The sequence below is a fragment of the Mustela nivalis genome (genome assembly GCF_964662115.1).
Source record: "Mustela nivalis genome assembly, chromosome: 6".
NCBI lineage: Eukaryota > Metazoa > Chordata > Mammalia > Carnivora > Mustelidae > Mustela > Mustela nivalis.
The window spans coordinates 72,252,725-72,269,064 of NC_139025.1; the positions used below are offsets into that span (position 1 = coordinate 72,252,725).

General features: G+C 54.5%; 2 protein-coding genes across 4 annotated transcripts in view; one reads left to right on the top strand and one right to left on the bottom strand.

Annotated features, from left to right (window-relative positions):
• ZFHX2 (zinc finger homeobox 2) overlaps positions 1-16,340 on the top strand; it is a 30,054-nt gene that overhangs the window by 5,013 nt on the left and 8,701 nt on the right. For both annotated transcript variants that reach the window (XM_082734916.1, XM_082734915.1), the window contains exons 2-4: positions 11,880-13,972; positions 14,165-14,682; positions 15,256-15,496. In XM_082734916.1, the coding sequence (XP_082591042.1) occupies positions 11,929-13,972; positions 14,165-14,682; positions 15,256-15,496 (2,803 nt within the window). In that variant the 5' untranslated portion in view covers positions 11,880-11,928. The remainder of the gene's footprint in view (positions 1-11,879; positions 13,973-14,164; positions 14,683-15,255; positions 15,497-16,340) is intronic.
• The window catches only part of LOC309866878 (uncharacterized protein), a 31,907-nt gene continuing 16,773 nt past the window's right edge, over positions 1,207-16,340 (bottom strand). The window contains exons 3-4 of one of the 2 annotated variants that reach the window (XM_082734924.1): positions 5,699-5,775; positions 1,207-2,069 (exon numbers count right to left, since the gene is read on the bottom strand). In XM_082734924.1, coding sequence (XP_082591050.1) covers positions 1,401-2,069; positions 5,699-5,775 — 746 coding nt within the window. In that variant the 3' untranslated portion in view covers positions 1,207-1,400. Of the gene's footprint in view, positions 2,070-5,698; positions 5,776-15,429; positions 15,518-16,340 lie in introns of those variants that run through there. The other variant, XR_014312852.1, reaches the window with a different exon arrangement.

Consider the following 16,340-nt stretch of genomic DNA (forward strand, 5'->3'; position numbering starts at 1 on the left):
CCCAGGCTCTTGAGACAGGGGTGAAAGATTAGAGGGCCATCCCTCAGCATCCTGAGGTAATTCCATTGGCTCTCAGTAGCCCCCTCCTGTAGGAAAGTAGTCCTGAGACTAGGGCCTCTGGATGGTTGTTCGAGATGCCAAGTTCAAGGGGTGACCAGGCTAAGATCCGCCTGTTTCCCTGGAACCAAGCTATACCACTAGACTGCGTATACCTGGAGGGAGACATTTTTTTTTCTTTTTAAAAGATTTTTATTTATTTATTTGACACAGACAGGGAGAGAAGGAACACAAGCTGGGGAAGTGGGAGAGGGAGAAGCAGGCTTCCCGCTGATCAGGGAGCCCTATGCAATGCTGGGCTCAATCCCAGGACCCTGAGCTGAAAGCAGACAATTAACTGAGAGACCTTTTTTTTTTTTTTTTTCCTAATTCCTGCTGAGATAGCTGGGTATCCCTCAAAAATTTTCTTTCCAAGTCAAGTGAGAGAACAGGCACTGCCTCTCTGTGTTTGGGCAGGAATAGGGGATTACATGAAAGCGAAGCTTCCAGTCTTGGAGTCACCGCAGGGCCATCCACCCACACGGCGGCCTGTGCAATTAGGAGGACATAGTATCTAGAGCTCTTTTCTGAGAGAAGGTAAATGCATGCAGGCTGGCGCTCAGTGTAGCGTACTGACTGACATGCAGTCAGTGGGGCAGGATGGGTGTGGGCCAGAAATTTTTACTTCAGTGTGGACATTTCCCTAGTGCCTCCTCTAGTCACAGCCAGCTACCCTCAGCCTCTCCCTTTGGGGCTGGGATCTGAGGAAAGGTTAAGAGTCAATTGCTAGTCATTTGGCTTCTCAGTGAAGGAAGGCAGAGGGTGGGACCGGAGTGTTAGACTGGGTTTCCCCGAGGAACTGATGGGGATACACGCCATTTCCATCCTCATATCTTTCCATCCTTGTTTTCTCCATGATCACCCCCCCGCCACCCACCTCAGTCTCAAGCCCAAGCCGAGGCCATTTATCCTCCTTTTTCTCTGGTCTCTGAGGTGGTTTTTCGGGTCTGGGATGTCTGAGTCTAGATTCTGCTGCTGCTTCTGACTCATGGGCCTCTTGCCCCCATGGCAGCTTTCTTTCCTGTCCAGCCCTTTCCAAGTTCTGGACCTCTGGCATGCTTGGGCCAGAATGCCTTCTTCCATCTCCAGCTTCTTCTGGCTGCTGGATTTCCAAAATCCAGAGATAAATCCCGATGCTTCAGGGAAGGGTGAGGTTAGGAAGAGAGAAGGCCAGGGGAAGCCAAGAAGGGGGTGCAGGATGGATGGGGCAGGGAGCTGGAGAAGCGGGGACCGTTAGAGTATGGCTGAGAGAGGGAGTCCAAGGCAAAAACCATGTGACTTCGAGCTGGAGTGAAGGCCACAATTTAAATGAAAAAGGAGGGAGGGCGGTAGGCTGTGCGGCCAGGGAAAGAAATGGAGGAGCAAAACCGGGAGTCTGACCCCCTGCCGGGAAACGATGGCAGCGTTGGAAGGGGAGGGAGGGAGAGTGGTTGGGGAGAGGCTTCAAGCCGAAAAGGCAGCCTCGGCTCTGCCTCCGTGGCAGCCCTGAGTTCAAGCCGTGCTGGCTTTGACCCTTGTGGGAGAAACTGAAGTGGCAAATTAACGGCGATAATGAAGTCACTGCTCCTTGTTTGTCTTTGCTGGTTTCCCCTTGAGATTTGTCCTTTGGCCGGACGGGGCAATGTGGGGGAGGGGAGGGCCAGCTGCAGGGAAGGGCGGGGGAGGGGCGCAGAGGAGAGGACAGGCAAGCAGAGATGCGTAGGCCGAACGAGGAGGAGGGAACCCAGGCACAGCGGAGGCCGAGGGAAGGGGACGCACCAGGAGCAGGGGAGAGGCGAGGGGAGCGGAAAGCTGGGACGGAAGAGAACAATGGGGAACAGGGCAGAGAAGCCTGGAAGGAGGAGCGCAAGACCAGGCGGGAGAAGGAGAGGTGGCACCGGGAAATGGCGAGCCGGAGGGAAAGAACGTGGCCGGGCTGCGGGAGCTGCAGCTGGCGGGGGCAGTGGGCGGGGCCTCATCTCCATCTCTAATGGCTGTGAAATGAGGTTAGCTCCATTAGAGGCGGCGAGAGTGTAACGGGATCACACTCATTAGGGCTGGGCCATCCCAGTAATTACCACCACCCCAAACACGCCCGCGCCAGCCGGGCCGCCGAGCACAAACAGGCACGAGGCTACACACCCGCACCGGACACCCCGCCGCCCAGCGGGCAGCCCCCGGCCCCCGCCGGCAGTACCGGGGCGTCGGGGAGACCCAGCCGGAGGCTCGAGAACCAGCACCTTCACTAACCTCGAAACAGTGCTGGGACCGACAGCACTACACCCAGGCCCTCGGCCACACACAGAGTCAGAAAACAGTAAACACACGCGTACACCCCAACTCAGGAAATAAGGCACGTGGATGAATAATTACCGTTTCCATTTATTGATCACAAAGTGCTGGCCTGGATAATGATCATCTCAATGGACACAACTCCATGAGGAGCCAGTCCCCATTATGTATAGGAAGAAATCGTTTTTAAGCAACTCACCCGAAGTCATTTACATAATACAGACTAGAACTAAAATTGGATTCCAGTTTGACCCTAAAGGCCGCGTTCTAAATCATAACCATAACCATACTGTCTGTCTTGAAGTCCATCTGCTATCATGGATGCACATGTGGAGACTTCCAGCTTTAAGAGACATTATCCCAAACGAATACACATATCCTCAACTCCGCCTTTTGACATCTAGCTCTCCCCCCACCCCAAACAAAAACATACAAAAGGAATGGCTAGGGGGGCACCTGGGTGGCTCAGTGGGTTAAGCCTCTGCCTTCGGCTCAGGTCATGATCCCGGGGACCTGGGATCGAGTCCCGCATAGGGCTCTCTGCTCAGCAGGGAGCCTGCTTCTCCTCATCTCTCTCTCTGTCTGTCTCTCTGCCTATTTGTGATCTCTCTGTCAAATAAATAAATAAAATCTTTAAAAAAAAAAAAAAAAGGAATGGCTAGGGCCCCTCATTGACTACAGTGTGAATAGCGCCCCCTGGAGTTGCACAGAGCCTTGGTCCTCTTTTGGCCCATCTTCTACTAAGAAATTTAGAGTGGCCATCACCTTTCAAGCTGAAAGAGGACCTGATATGTATCCTCGGGCTTATATGCTCAAGGGAGGATGCACATAAGGGCAGAGTAACACACGCAAAACTCAAAGACCTCATTCAAAATACATGGCAGCCAGAGTTCAGAAGCTTACGAATTGTGCTGAGGTCAGGCTACCTGAATCCAGTTTGGGCTCTACTTCTTTTTTTTTTTTTTTTTTTTTCTAAGATTTTATTCATCCATTCGACAGAGAGATCACAAGTAGGCAGGGAGGCAGGCACAGAGAGAGAGAGAGAGGAGGAAGCAGGCTCTCCGCTGAGCAGAGAGCCTGATGTGGGACTCGATCCCAAGACCCTGAGATCATGACCTGAGCTGAAGGCAGAGGCTTAACCCACTGAGCCACCCAGGCGCCCCTGGGCTCTACTTCTTCCCAAGTGTGAGACCTTAGAAATTCCTTAACCCATCTAAGTCTGTTTCCATGTTTGTAAAATGGAAATGAATAGCTGTAGTTTTCATCAGACTGCAGGTCAGAATCAGGTGATGCAGGGCTTGGCCAGGGCTCAGCATGGTGCTGGCATACAGGAAACATTTAATGACATTATTAGTAGTAGTTGTTGTTGTGACACTAGTTAAATGGAGTCGTTACCATCACAAGGGTTCACAGAGGCTCAAAGAATTAGAAGGGTTTGTTTATATACACAGTCACTTAGAATGGTATTCTTCCAAATGATTCTAAAGAATTGTGTGTAATTTCTTTCTGAGTGCAGGGAGATCAGCAGTCTTGTACAGAGGTCCCCCCTGCCAGGATCAGATAGGATCCTGAATCTGAATTCAAGGGCACTACTTCCTGCCCTTCATATAGAAGAAGTGTTCAGAGCTGGCTTATGGGGTTGTCTGGCCTGAGTCTCCCCTATGATATCACACAGCTCCACCCTGCTGTCCTAACAACTGAGGTGTCATTAAGGGAGATGCATGGGCGAAAGGGGCCACTCCTCTCCAGGACATCCACCCCTCCAGCAGCCCATTCAACATGCCATGCAAATGTGGATGGATGTTCAACTAGCTAGCTGTGGTTTTAGTCCACAGTTTCCTTTAGACCCCTGCCTTCTGCTCCTAGCCTACCCTCCCCCAACCCCTCAGTCTTCTTCCTCTCTGCCTCACTTTCCCCCTCACACCTCATACAGTTAGTTCCCTTAAGCATCTTGCAAGATGTAAGACACAGCCCCCTTGCTCCATCCTTCCCAGTGAGGACAGGCCACCTGCCCAATCTGATGTCAAAGCTGGGAGGTCTTAGTGAGATTCAGTAATCACATGTGCGGATCAAGATCCGGCCCCTTCCCCGAGCTTCTCTACCTCTCCCTCTTCTCTGCATTAGCTCTCTCTTTACCCCCTAGGACACTCCTTCACCTGTCTGAGTATCTCATTCCCTGCCATTCTCATTTTCCATCCTGTGGACAAAACTATTGCACAAAGTAAACACTGCCAGATATTTGGGGTAGAGGGAGATGGAGAGATCTAGGAGAGATAGGTAGGATTAAAATAGAGGAATAGGTACTCCTGAGACTAATATTACACTATATGTTACTTGCTAGATTTTAAATAAAAACTTGAAATGTGAAAAATATATAAAATGGAGGAATAGGAGTACCTCCTTTTGTTTTCTTTTTAAATAAGGTAAGATTTAAAGACAGAGAAAATGATCATTTTAAATGCAGGGAGAGTGGGGCGCCTGGGTGGCTCAGAGAGTTAGGCCTCTGCCTTCGGCTCAGGTCATGGTCTCAGGGTCTTGGGATTGAGCCCTGCATCGGGCTCTCTGCTCGGCAGGGAGCCTGTTTCTCCCTCTCTCTCTGCCTGCTTGTGATCTCTGTGTGTGTGTGTGTCAAATGAATAAATAAAATCTTTAAAAAATTTTTTTAAAAATTTAAATGCAGGGAGAGGCCATATAGTTTTGATCCAAGTATTAGCTGCTTCTGCACCCTGGCCAAGTGTGGGCCCAGGCAAGGCTTTTATTCTCTGCTCTGGGATGATGGGGTGTCTTGAGGCCTGGCAATCTAGAGAACAAAGTGAGAAGTGAACTCTGCTGCTGGGCACACTTAGATTTAAATCCTGTCCACTGAAGGCACTACTCTCAGTTTTTGAAATGGGCAGAAATTAGAGGATGAGTCCTGGTCAAGAGGGACAAGACAGGGGCACCTGGGTGGCTCAGATGGTTGGGCACCTGCCTTTGGCTCAGGTTGTGATCTGGGGTCCTGAGATGGAGCCCCACATGGGGCTCTCTGTTCAGCAGGGAGCCTGCTTCTCCCTCCCTCTCTGCCTGCCACTCCCCCTGCTTGTGCTCTCTCCCCCTCTCTCTCTGTCAATAAATAAAAACTTAAAAAAAAAAAACAAGAAGGGGCAAGGTGGAAGGAAAGTTGTCTCCTACCTGCAAACACCTTGCTCTACTCTGTGGGCGGAGCTAGCAAAGAGAGAAGGAAAAGAACTAACCTGACCATCCAGTGTCCACTGGACGTGCACACAGTGGCCAGAAAGGAAGGAATCCTTCTTCCCATTTTCCCAGATAAGGAAATAGACAAGTAACTTACCAAGGTGGCACAGCTGGTGAGTGAGGGAATCAGCACTGAACCTGGGTCTGCATGAATCCAAAGCCCATGTTCTTCCCCTACCCTAAAAATAAAGCTCATTAAGTCAGAGTTTATTTGCTGTTTATACCAAAGAGTCTCCCTGAGACAGGGCACTCACTCCATCTTTTTCTCTTCAAGACCCTCTTCTCCATGTCTGAGGCCTCTTGAAAGCAACAGGTTAAGACAAAATGAGGAGAGAGCCCAGGGCAAAGTGAGTGTGGAAGAGAGCAGTGCTGTAGGCAAGAATTTCAGAGAGGAAAAGAGAAAAGTGTCTGGAGGGCTCTGATGGGGAAATCATTGTATGTAAATTTTAAGCAAAAGTGCTGGTGCTCTCAGGCAGTTTCAAGGAAAGCCTTTGCCTTGTCCTTGGGCTTGGAGAAAAGAAGGGAGTGGGGTTTTGCTTTCTGGTTTAAGGACGGGAGGCCAGGAAGAGAAAGGCGATCTGTTCCTCTGCCTGTCTTCTCCTTGGTGCTGTTCCTGTCGTAACCACTAGGGAGCAGTAGTGTTCCTTCCCTTCTCCTAGTCGGCTGGGGCCGGGAGGGGGCGCTACCCACGGATAGTCTTAGTCTCGCTGGGCTCTGAGGCAGCGCCCTGGCCGGCTTTGCCTTGGCTTCCGCGGGCCAGCGTGACCCCACGCCCTAATTCCTCCTTGGTGAAGGGCAGATTGTCTCCTTCCTCGGGCCTCCTCCTTTTTTTGGTCCTTCCTTTACCCTTGCTCCTTTAGCTCCTGTAGTTCTCGGGTCTTTTAAGTCTCACTATGTTCTGCCTGCCTTGCGTGGTCTCACAGCCCACCTCCTCAGACGGTCATAACGTCCCATTCAAGCCTTTTGGCCCATCTGTCTCTCTCCCCATAGCTTTCTGGGTCCCACGGTCTGTGTTGGAGCCTCCGGGCTCCCTCCTGTTCTAGGAACTGTGTCTGCCCCGAGAACAGGGAGCGCACATCAAGACGGAGGAATTTTTGTGCAGCTATTTACTGGGTGTCTTTCTGAGGAACAGGTCTGTGCAGTTCAGTGAGGACGGCTGTGGGGCAGCCGCTCCCCAGCTCAGCTTTGACAGTATCTCAGCCTTCTCTTCTCAGCCTGAGCAGCAGCCAGGAACAAGGCTCTGGAAAGAGGAAGAGGGCAACAGAAACAAACAAAAAAAAGAAAATCTCTTCTATTTCTCCATCACTCCGTCTTCCCTTTTCTCCGCTCCTCGCCCCAGGAGGGAAGGAAGCATTAGGGAGAGAAATGGAATGAAGGGGCAGCAGGGGAGCTCTGGAGACTGAGGGCCATTTTGGAGCTGGAAGATTCCTCTCAGGGGACGGCTACACCCTCAGAACTCTCCACCCTCCCTTGGCTCCAGGCCTGCCTCCTCCCATCCCCCTCGGTGGCAGCAGCCTTGTAATTTAAAGCTCTCTCTGTCGCCTCTAATGTGATCCTCTCGTTTTATTGACTCTCTCTGCCGTCTGTGGCGCCCCTTCACATCAATCTCCGCTCTAATCACACCGCCACCACTGCCTGCTGTCTCCCCTAACCCCTCTCCTCCTGGGCCCCAGCCCTTGCTGCCACCTTTCCTTTGACTGTCCCTCCACTTCCACCCTCTGCCTGGCCTGCCCTCTTCGCCCCCTCCCTCCCCCAGAGGCAGGAATGCCAGGGCCCTTGAGGGGCACCTTCTCCCCTTCCCCGCCTCTTGGTTGTGCACCAAGGGAGAGGAGACGCCCTTAAGGACAGCCCGGACCTACAGGAGGAATGGCAGCAGTCTGAGGGTGGACAGGACGCTTGGCCCGGGGCTGGGGGGTAGGTGGAGGGTGGCTTGGTTCATCATCTGGTTTTGCACCATCTCCAGCGAGAGCTGCAGACTGAGTTCCAGGTAGGAAGCGCAAGGAGAGGGACACCGGCCCAGAGAGGGAAGGAAGAAAAGAGTGAGGAGGAGGGAAATGGAAGGAGGGGGAAAAAGGTGAAAAACTAATTGCTGCAGTTAAAGGTTTATAATAAATAGAGGGTGAGGGGGGAGAAATGTGGAGAAGTGGGGGGAGGAGTGGGGGGGCGCACTGAGGCAGAGATAAATTTGCAATTGAAATTCTTTCCTGTAGAGGAGGAGGGGGGAGGTGGGGAAGAGATTTGCAATTTTAAACAGCTGCCGACCTCCCCTCAGCTGTCTGGGTCTCACCCACAAGCTAGCCCAAAGCTAAAACTCCTTTGGTTTCTAGCTAGCAATCAGCTGGGTCTTTTTCCAGGCCTGGGAAATAAAAGCTTTGGAGAAAGGATCTGGGGCTTAGGTCTTCCTAGTACCTCCTCTGAAGTTGGAGCTGGAGTTGAGAGGCAGGAGGAAGCCGCTGAACGATGGGATGTAGGCGCGGTGGCCCCGCGGGCCGGAGCACCACCCAGGTCAGCCCTCCGTGGCAGGGCCCCGGAGAAGCCCCTCGGGCCCAACCTCAGTCCTTCTCACCAGGTGGGGCGGTGGAAGGGTGGCAAGCCCCCATTGTGGGGGGTGACAGTGGATTGTCAGACCCTCGTGAGCCAGCGCATTTACCCCCAAGGATTCTGCGGGGGGACACCTTTCTCAGACAGGGTCGGGCTTCTGCTTTCTGGGTATCTAGGATAACCCCTCCATCTAATTCCTTTACTTCCCTCTTGGTTTTCCAACGACCTCCCCCCTCCCCCCCCACCCCTCCACCCCTCGCCCAGGTGCTGATTTGCATTTTCATTAGCATGCTGCTCCAGCCCCACGCGGAGCTAGGAGCTCCTTAATGGCTCCGACTTCACGCCTGGCTAGCCCCCCAGGAGGAGGGGGGGGGGAGTGGGAAAGGGGGCCTGCAGGCTAGGTGGGGCAGACTGAAGACCAAGTCCTAATGGAAGAGTCTGAAGGTGAGGGTTAGAGGTGGCCCAGGGAAGGAGAGGCCACATCTCTTCCCGGCTCTGGGCTGAGCTCGGAAGGTTAAGTTATTAGAGACTGGCTGATAGTAAAAACTGGAAAGGATGCAAGCCACTTAGGACATGGGGAGAAGTATGGGATGGTGTTGTCTGGGGAATTGGTGAGTTGGGTGGGGGCAGGGAGGTGTGGTCATCAAGGTAAAAAGGTTGGGAGCAGCCTGGGAGGCTAGGTGCCTCTAGTCAGCTGGACGGAGCCCGGGAATTCTGATTGCTAGGCGGTTGGAGGCGGTTTTGGTCTGTATTGGGTCTGAGAACCAACCAGGTAGTTGGAGGGGCCAGATCTCTGGGCCCCACCGGTCCTTTTCTCGTTTCACCTTCTTGGACCTGCGTGACAGTCAGCAGCTTGCTCAACCTCTCTGTAAAGTAAGGTAGTTGGTTGTTACATTAAATGAGAGTATTGATGAAAGCATTTAGCACAGTACCAGGACTGTGGCAGATGGACCTGGACAGCTTCTAATAATAATATTACTGTTACTTTTTTTTTTTTAATCTCTTTGGGGAGGAGGAGGTTAATCACATTGCAGCTGTTATCTTCCAACTGGCCAGGGAAGCCTCTGCCTATTCCGCGTGCAGTGACCAGCGATGGATGATCTGGAGGGCACCTGCAGGCCAGTGAAAGTTCACTGTGGCCTCCCTTGCCAGAGGACCTTGACTTAGGGCAACTACCCCTTCAGTGAATGGAAAATCTGAGGGTCTTTCCTAGAGTTCATTCATTCAACACATAATGTATTGACTACACGTGGCAGGCATGTTTCATGGTGCTAATGATAGAGTAATAAATAACACAAGAGTTCTTGCTCTCCTGGCATTGACCTAGAATTCTAGGCAGAAATAAGTAAACCAGGAAATAGGAGGTAGTGGTAAGGCTCTGAAGAAAATAACCCCCAGGGCCTGGTAGCCTCTGTAGGGAGGCTCCTGAATGAGCAGGAGCCACTAAACAGAGGTCTAGGCTGTTTACCTTAGGCAAGGCCCTAAGGTGGGAATGAACTTGACATGTTTGAGGAATGGAGAGGCCAGTGGACCGCTGCTAGCCAGCCAGGCGGGGTGGAGGATTTGAAGATGTGTCAGAAGTGGGTAGGCATTAGATGAGATAGATGCTTTTGTAAATCAGGGACAGAGTTTGGATCTTATTCACAGTGCAGTGAGAAATCATGGACAGGTTCTAGGCAGAAATAGAGTTTACGTTTTAAAAGCTGCTTCTTTGTAGTACAACTTTTTTTTTTTTTTTTGGAAGATTTTATTTATTTATGTGAGAGAGAGGGAACACAAGTAGGGGAACTGGGAGAGAGAGAAGCAGGCTTCCTGCCAAGCAGGGAACCTGATGTGGGGTTCGATCCCAGGACCCTGGGATCATGACCTGATCTGAAGGCAGCCGCTTAATGACTGAGCCACCCAAGTGCCCCTACAATTTACATTTTTTTTTTAAGATTTTTATTTATTTGTTTGACAGAGAGAGCGCACAAGTAGGCAGATAGGCAGGCAGAGAGAGAGGAAGGGAAACAGACTCCCTGCCAAGCAGAGAGCCAGATGCGGGGCTTGATCCCAGGACCCTGGGATCATGACCTAAGCTGAAGGCAGAGGCCTTAACCCACTGAGCCACCCAGGTGCCCCTACAATTTACATTTTAAAAGATGCTTCTTTATGATAACTGAAATATGCTTTAAAACAAAATGGGAAAAGGGGAAATGGGTGAGGATATGGATGGAACAAGACCAACCATGTGTTGGTGGCTTTTGAAGCTGAGTGATGAGAACAAAAGGGTTCCTGTACTTTTATATAGGTCTGGCAGTTTTCTTTTAAGATTTTATTTATTTAGGGGCACCTGGGTGACTCAGTGGGTTAAAGCCTCTGCCTTTGGTTCAGATCATGATGCCAGGGTCCTGGGATCAAGCCCCGCATCGGGCTCTCTGCTCAGCGGGGAGCCTGCTTCCTTTCCTCTCTCTCTGCCTGCCTCTCTGCCTACTTGTGATCTCTGTCTGTCAAATAAATAAATAAAATCTTTTAAAAATTTTTATTTATTTGACTCAGAAAGAGAGATCACAGGCAGAGAGGCGGGGTGGGGGGAAGCAGGCTCCCTGCCGAGCAGAGAGCCCAATGCGGGGCTCGATCCCAGGACCCTGAGATCGTGACCTGAGCCACCCAGGCACCCCTTCTTTTATTTTTTTAAAGATTTTATTTATTTATTTGAGAGAGAGAGAGAAAGCGTGAAGTGGGGGAAGTTCAGAGGGAGAGGCAGACTCCCTGCTGAGCCAGGAGCCTGATGATGCTGGGACTTGATCCCTGGATTCCACGATCATGACCTGAGCCAAAGGCAGATGCTTAACCCACTGAGCCACCCAGGCACCTTGGCATTTTTCATAATTGAGCATTAAATGAAAGATCTTTCCTGCTGCTGGATGGAAGGAGACTGGGCTGTAGGGGCAGTAGTGGAAGTGGAGGCCACTATGTGAAGTCTGTTGCCCTGGTTCAGGAAGGGCAGTGGCTTGGGGCACGATGGTGCTAGTGGAGAGGACGCTGGTGGAGGGACAGGACAGGTGTCTGAGAGGTTGCTCTCCAGTTGCATATGAGTGGGAGCAAGAGGAACCTTATAGGTTTTCACTGATTTTTTTAAAAGAATTTATTTATTTGATAGCACAAATAGGGGGAGGCAGGCAGAGAGAGAGGGAGAAACAGGCTCCCCGAGGCAGGGAGCCCGATGTGGGACTCGATCCCAGAACCCTGGGATCATGACCTGAGCTGAAGGCGGAGGCTTAAGCCATTGTGCCATCCAGTTGCCCTTGGTTTTTATTTTTTTTAAAGATTTTATTCATTTGATAGAGACAGAGAGACAGATTGAGAGAACGAGTGGGAGGAAGGGCAGAGGAAGAAGTGGACTCCTCCCTGGGATCACGACCCGAGCCGAAGGTAGATGCTCAACCTCCCAAGCCACCCAGGTGCCTGCCCACTTTTTAGCTTTTTTGCCTAAGCAACCAGCTCAATGGAGGTACCAATTTTTGAGAGAGGAAAGATGAGAGGACCAAATTCAGGGGAGAAATACAGAGTTCTGATTTTGTACACGGTAGGTTTGAAGACTTAGCACTAAAGCGAAGCTTCACGTTGGCAAACGGTACCTGAGTCTGTGCTCGGGAAAGAAGCGAGTGGGGCTGGAGTATCTGGAGGGTCGACTACCTGGCCGAGTGTCTCCTGCCACCTCACGGCCCCGCTCTCTCTCCACGTTTCCCCTGCAGGGTACTGGCTGTCACGCTGAGATGAACCCCCAGCACTCCTCCGTCAGCAATGGCTACCCTTAACGCACCCTCTACCGCCGGCGCCACCCCCACCCCTGGGCACCATGCCTCGTCCCCGCCTCCGGACACCTCCTTCCCCAGCACCCCCGCTGACCCTGTCACCAAAGATCCCCCTGCTGCCCCCTCCAGCTCTGAGAGCATGAGGCCCTCAGAGCCGGGGGGACAGGCCCTGGAGCCGGGCTGTGGCCTCGTCCCACCAAAGGAGACTGGGGAGCCCCGAGAAGAGCCTGGCTGTGGTGGCTTCTCACCAAAGGACCTAGGAGTTCAAGAAGACAAGGAGCAGGAGGAGGAAGGAGGTGGGCTCCCACCCGTGGACCTAAGCAACCATTTGTTCTTCATAGCTGGTGGTGAGGCCTACCTCGCAGCCAAGCTGTCCCTGACAGGTGGCAGTGAACTGTTACCAAAGGGCTTCCCTTGGGGCGAGGTGGGAATCAAAGAAGAGCCCAGCCTACCCCTCCTTGCCCACTCGACCCCTGCACTCCTCACTGCCCTTCATATCCAACATGGCTTTGACCCAATCCAAGGCTTTAGCTCTTCTGACCAAATTCTGTCCCGTAATACCTCAGCGCCATCTCCGGCCACCTGTGAGGGAAGGGATGGAGCCTTCTGGAGCTACCAGCTGGCTCCAAACCCACCCGGAGATCCCAAAGATGGCCCTATGGAGAGCAGGGGAGGAGACCACAGGGCACTCTTCTGGCTCTGCCTCCTGTGCCGCCTGGGTTTCAGTAGGCCCCAGGCTTTTGTGGGTCACACACAGTCTCATGGGGTGAAGCTCACCCCTGCTCAACACCTGGGCCTGCCCAGTAACGCAGCTGTGCTCCAGGTGGGAGAGGAGGGCTGCACGGCCCTCCTAAGCTTTCTGGAACCAAAACCACCTACTCAGCCCCCTCTAGAAGGCCCCCCCAACAACAGCAGCACAGTGAGCACAGAGGCAAACGGACCCCCGCCCGAGGACGGCCCCACTGAGGCCAAAGCCCAGGCACCTGTCCTGCCTGCCGATGAAGTTGTGGCCCTCAGCCCGCCCTCCCCGCCCGCAACCCCCGCCACCTGGAACCCCAGCCCAGCCGAAGCCAAAGAATCACAGATGGCAGCAGGTGAGGCAGGGCCAGATTGGCTCTCCGAGGGGCAAGAAGAGGACGGAGGGCTCTGCCCCCCACTCAACCAAAGCTCACCCGCCTCCAAGGAGGGGGGCACTCTCCCTGCCCTCGTCGGCTCCCCTGAAGACTCCAGCGACCCACCGCAGCCCTACCGCCTGGCTGACGACTATACCCCGGCCCCCGCAGCCTTCCAGGGCCTCAGCCTATCCAGCCACATGTCTCTGTTACACTCTCGCAACTCCTGCAAGACGCTCAAGTGTCCCAAGTGCAACTGGCACTACAAGTACCAGCAGACCCTGGATGTGCACATGCGGGAGAAGCACCCTGAAAGCAACAGCCACTGCAGCTACTGCAGCGCGGGCGGCGCGCACCCCCGCCTGGCCCGGGGCGAGAGCTACAACTGCGGCTACAAGCCCTACCGCTGCGACGTGTGCAACTACTCCACCACCACCAAGGGCAACCTCAGCATCCACATGCAGTCGGATAAGCACCTGGCCAACCTTCAGGGCTTCCAGGCGGGCCCAGGGGGCCAGGGCAGCCCCCCAGAGGCGGCGCTCCCCGCTGTTGCCGGGGACAAGGAGCCCAAGACCAAATCTTCCTGGCAGTGCAAGGTGTGCAGCTATGAGACCAACATCTCCCGCAACCTGCGCATCCACATGACCTCTGAGAAACACATGCAGAATGTGCTGCTGCTGCACCAGGGGCTGCCGCTGGGCCTGCCGCCTGGGCTGGTGGGGCCAGGCCCCCCGCCACCGCCAGGAGCCGCCCCCACCCCCACCCCTGAACTCTTCCAGTACTTCGGGCCACAGGCCCTGGGGCAGCCTCAGGCTCCCTTGCCCGGCTCTGGGCTGAGGCCAGACAAGCCCCTGGAAGCCCAGCTGCTTCTCAATGGCTTCCACCACCTTGGAGCGTCTGCTCGCAAGTTCCCCACACCTGGTAAGTAGCCTGGGTTCTGCACCCGGTTCCCCTCCTCCCTTCCCCGGGCCCAAACTCCAGGCCCTATGTGCTCCCAAGGGCCAGCACCCCCCAGTCCCCCTCCCCCGGTAACCCCAGCTCCCTCTGCACTGCCCTCATTTGCCCACCCACCCATTTCCTTCCTTGGGCCACTCATTTGTCTCTGTCCCCCAGCCCCTGGCAGCCTCTCCCCGGATAACCCCCTGCCTCCAAGTCAGCTCCTGGGCCCCTTGTCCGATGGCCTGCCCACCTCACCGCCCCCAGACGACAGCCCGGCCCTGAAGGTGTTCCGCTGCCTGGTGTGCCAGGCCTTCAGCACGGACAGCCTGGAGCTGCTGCTCTACCACTGCAGCGTGGGCCGGAGCCTCCCGGAGGCTGAGTGGAAGGAGGTGGCCGGGGACACCCACCGCTGCAAACTCTGCTGCTATGGCACCCAGCTGAAGGCCAACTTCCAACTCCACCTCAAGACTGACAAACACGCGCAGAAGTACCAGCTGGCCGCCCACCTAAGGGAGGGTGGTGGGGCCGTGGGCTCCCCTGCCCCAGTGCCCCTGGGAGACGGGGCTCCCTATGGCTCCGTGCCCCCGCTGCACCTGCGCTGCAACATCTGTGACTTCGAGTCCAACAGCAAGGAGAAGATGCAGCTGCATGCCCGGGCTGCAGCCCATGAGGAAAACAGCCAGATCTATAAGGTGAGGGAGGCAGGAAGGGTCTGGCCTTGGAGGGGCCTGGCACAGAGCCCCTGGGATAGAGGAGAGGAGAGGGGCACGGGGATGGACCAGGGAGACCCCCACGAGTGGGAGAGTGAGGGGAAAACCTGGAGTGGGCAAGATTGGATAAAATGGCAAGTATGTACCAGGCTCATCGACTTTTTGGAGATGATTATGGAGAGGAGACCAAAGGATGATGGACACAGACAAAGTGAACCCAGTACTTTATTCAACTTTTCTGGTGCTTGAGACTAGAGAGGTGGGGTCTCTGTCTGCTTAGACCATCTTGTCAGCAGTTCAAGGGGATGGAAGCAGACTCCATCCCCCTACCAGGAGGGAGTCCAGGATTGGGAGGAGGAAGAGAAGGAGATGGGGGAGGAAGAGAAGGAGATGGGGGAGGAAGAGCAATCCTATCCAGGTGGCCAGAGGAGGGCAGAGGGAGTGTGCAGGGTGGGGGTGCTTCTGCTCAGGCTCCCTTGAGGGAGGCAGAGGGGCCCCTGAGATCGAGAGGGGCCTGTCCCTTGGGGCCTGAGCACCCTCTTTCCATGCTTCCAGTTTCTGCTAGAGATGGAAGGGGCAGCAGCCGGGCCCGAGCTGGGGCTGTTCCGCTGCCTGCTGTGCGCATGGGAGACGCCGTCCCGCCTGGCTGTGCTACAGCACCTGCGTGCACCGGCCCACCGCGACGCCCAGGCCCAGCGGCGCCTGCAGCTGCTGCAAGGCGGCCCCACGGCCGAGGATGGGCTCTCAGCGCTGCAGAGCATCCTGAGCTTCAGCCATGGGCAGCTGCGGACTCCCGGTGAGGAAGTGGGTGCTGGGGCTTGGGAAAAGGCAACACCCGTGAGGAGAAATGGGTCTGTGGACAGTCGAGAGCATGAGAAAGGAGCCCCCATGAAGGCGTGATGAAACCGGGTGTGGGGAACAGTGGGGCGGCCCGGGGGAGACTCTTGGGAGGGAGGAGACAGAGGAGGACAGCGGCTTTGCTGGGTGGTGAGCAGAGAACGGGAGGGGAGGGGAAGGGAGGAGAGGAAGAGTCACCTGGCAATTGCGAATGGTAAGCGGGGTTCCAGCAACACTAGCTAGGTGTTGGGGGTAGCAGGCGCTGGTCAGGAAGGAGAGAGGAGGTAGAAGAACAGAATGGAATCCGCTTCATGCTGGGCAAGAGATGGGAGCTGTGGTCCTGGCCCTAAGGCAGCAGGGAGCAGAAGCCCTTGTCCGGCTCCCCAACCTCTTCCTGTCTCCTAGGAGGTCTTCAGCCCGAAGGCTGGGCTTAGGGTCCCCCTTAGGCAGCTGAGGTTGTACCAACAGAGATCAGGAACAGCCAGCCAGGCACCACTGATCCAGAGGGTGCAGGAGAAGAGCCTGTCAGAGGTGGGCACGGGCATCCGGGCTTGCAGGGGCTGGCGGCGGGCGAGGGTGAGGGTGCGGGCAGCAGGAACCAGGAACAGGCCGCATTGACTGGTGCTAATTGAATTGCCAATATGCTGGCTGGAGTTAAGTGCCGGAGGGGCCCAGATCAATAGCTAATGATCCTGGCGCAGGGCTGAACGGAGTTAAGGAACTTTAACACTTTAATTAGGCTGCCACCGAAAATAAATTCCTACACATCTGTCAATTCTTACTTGAGTGGTAATCTCCTCTCC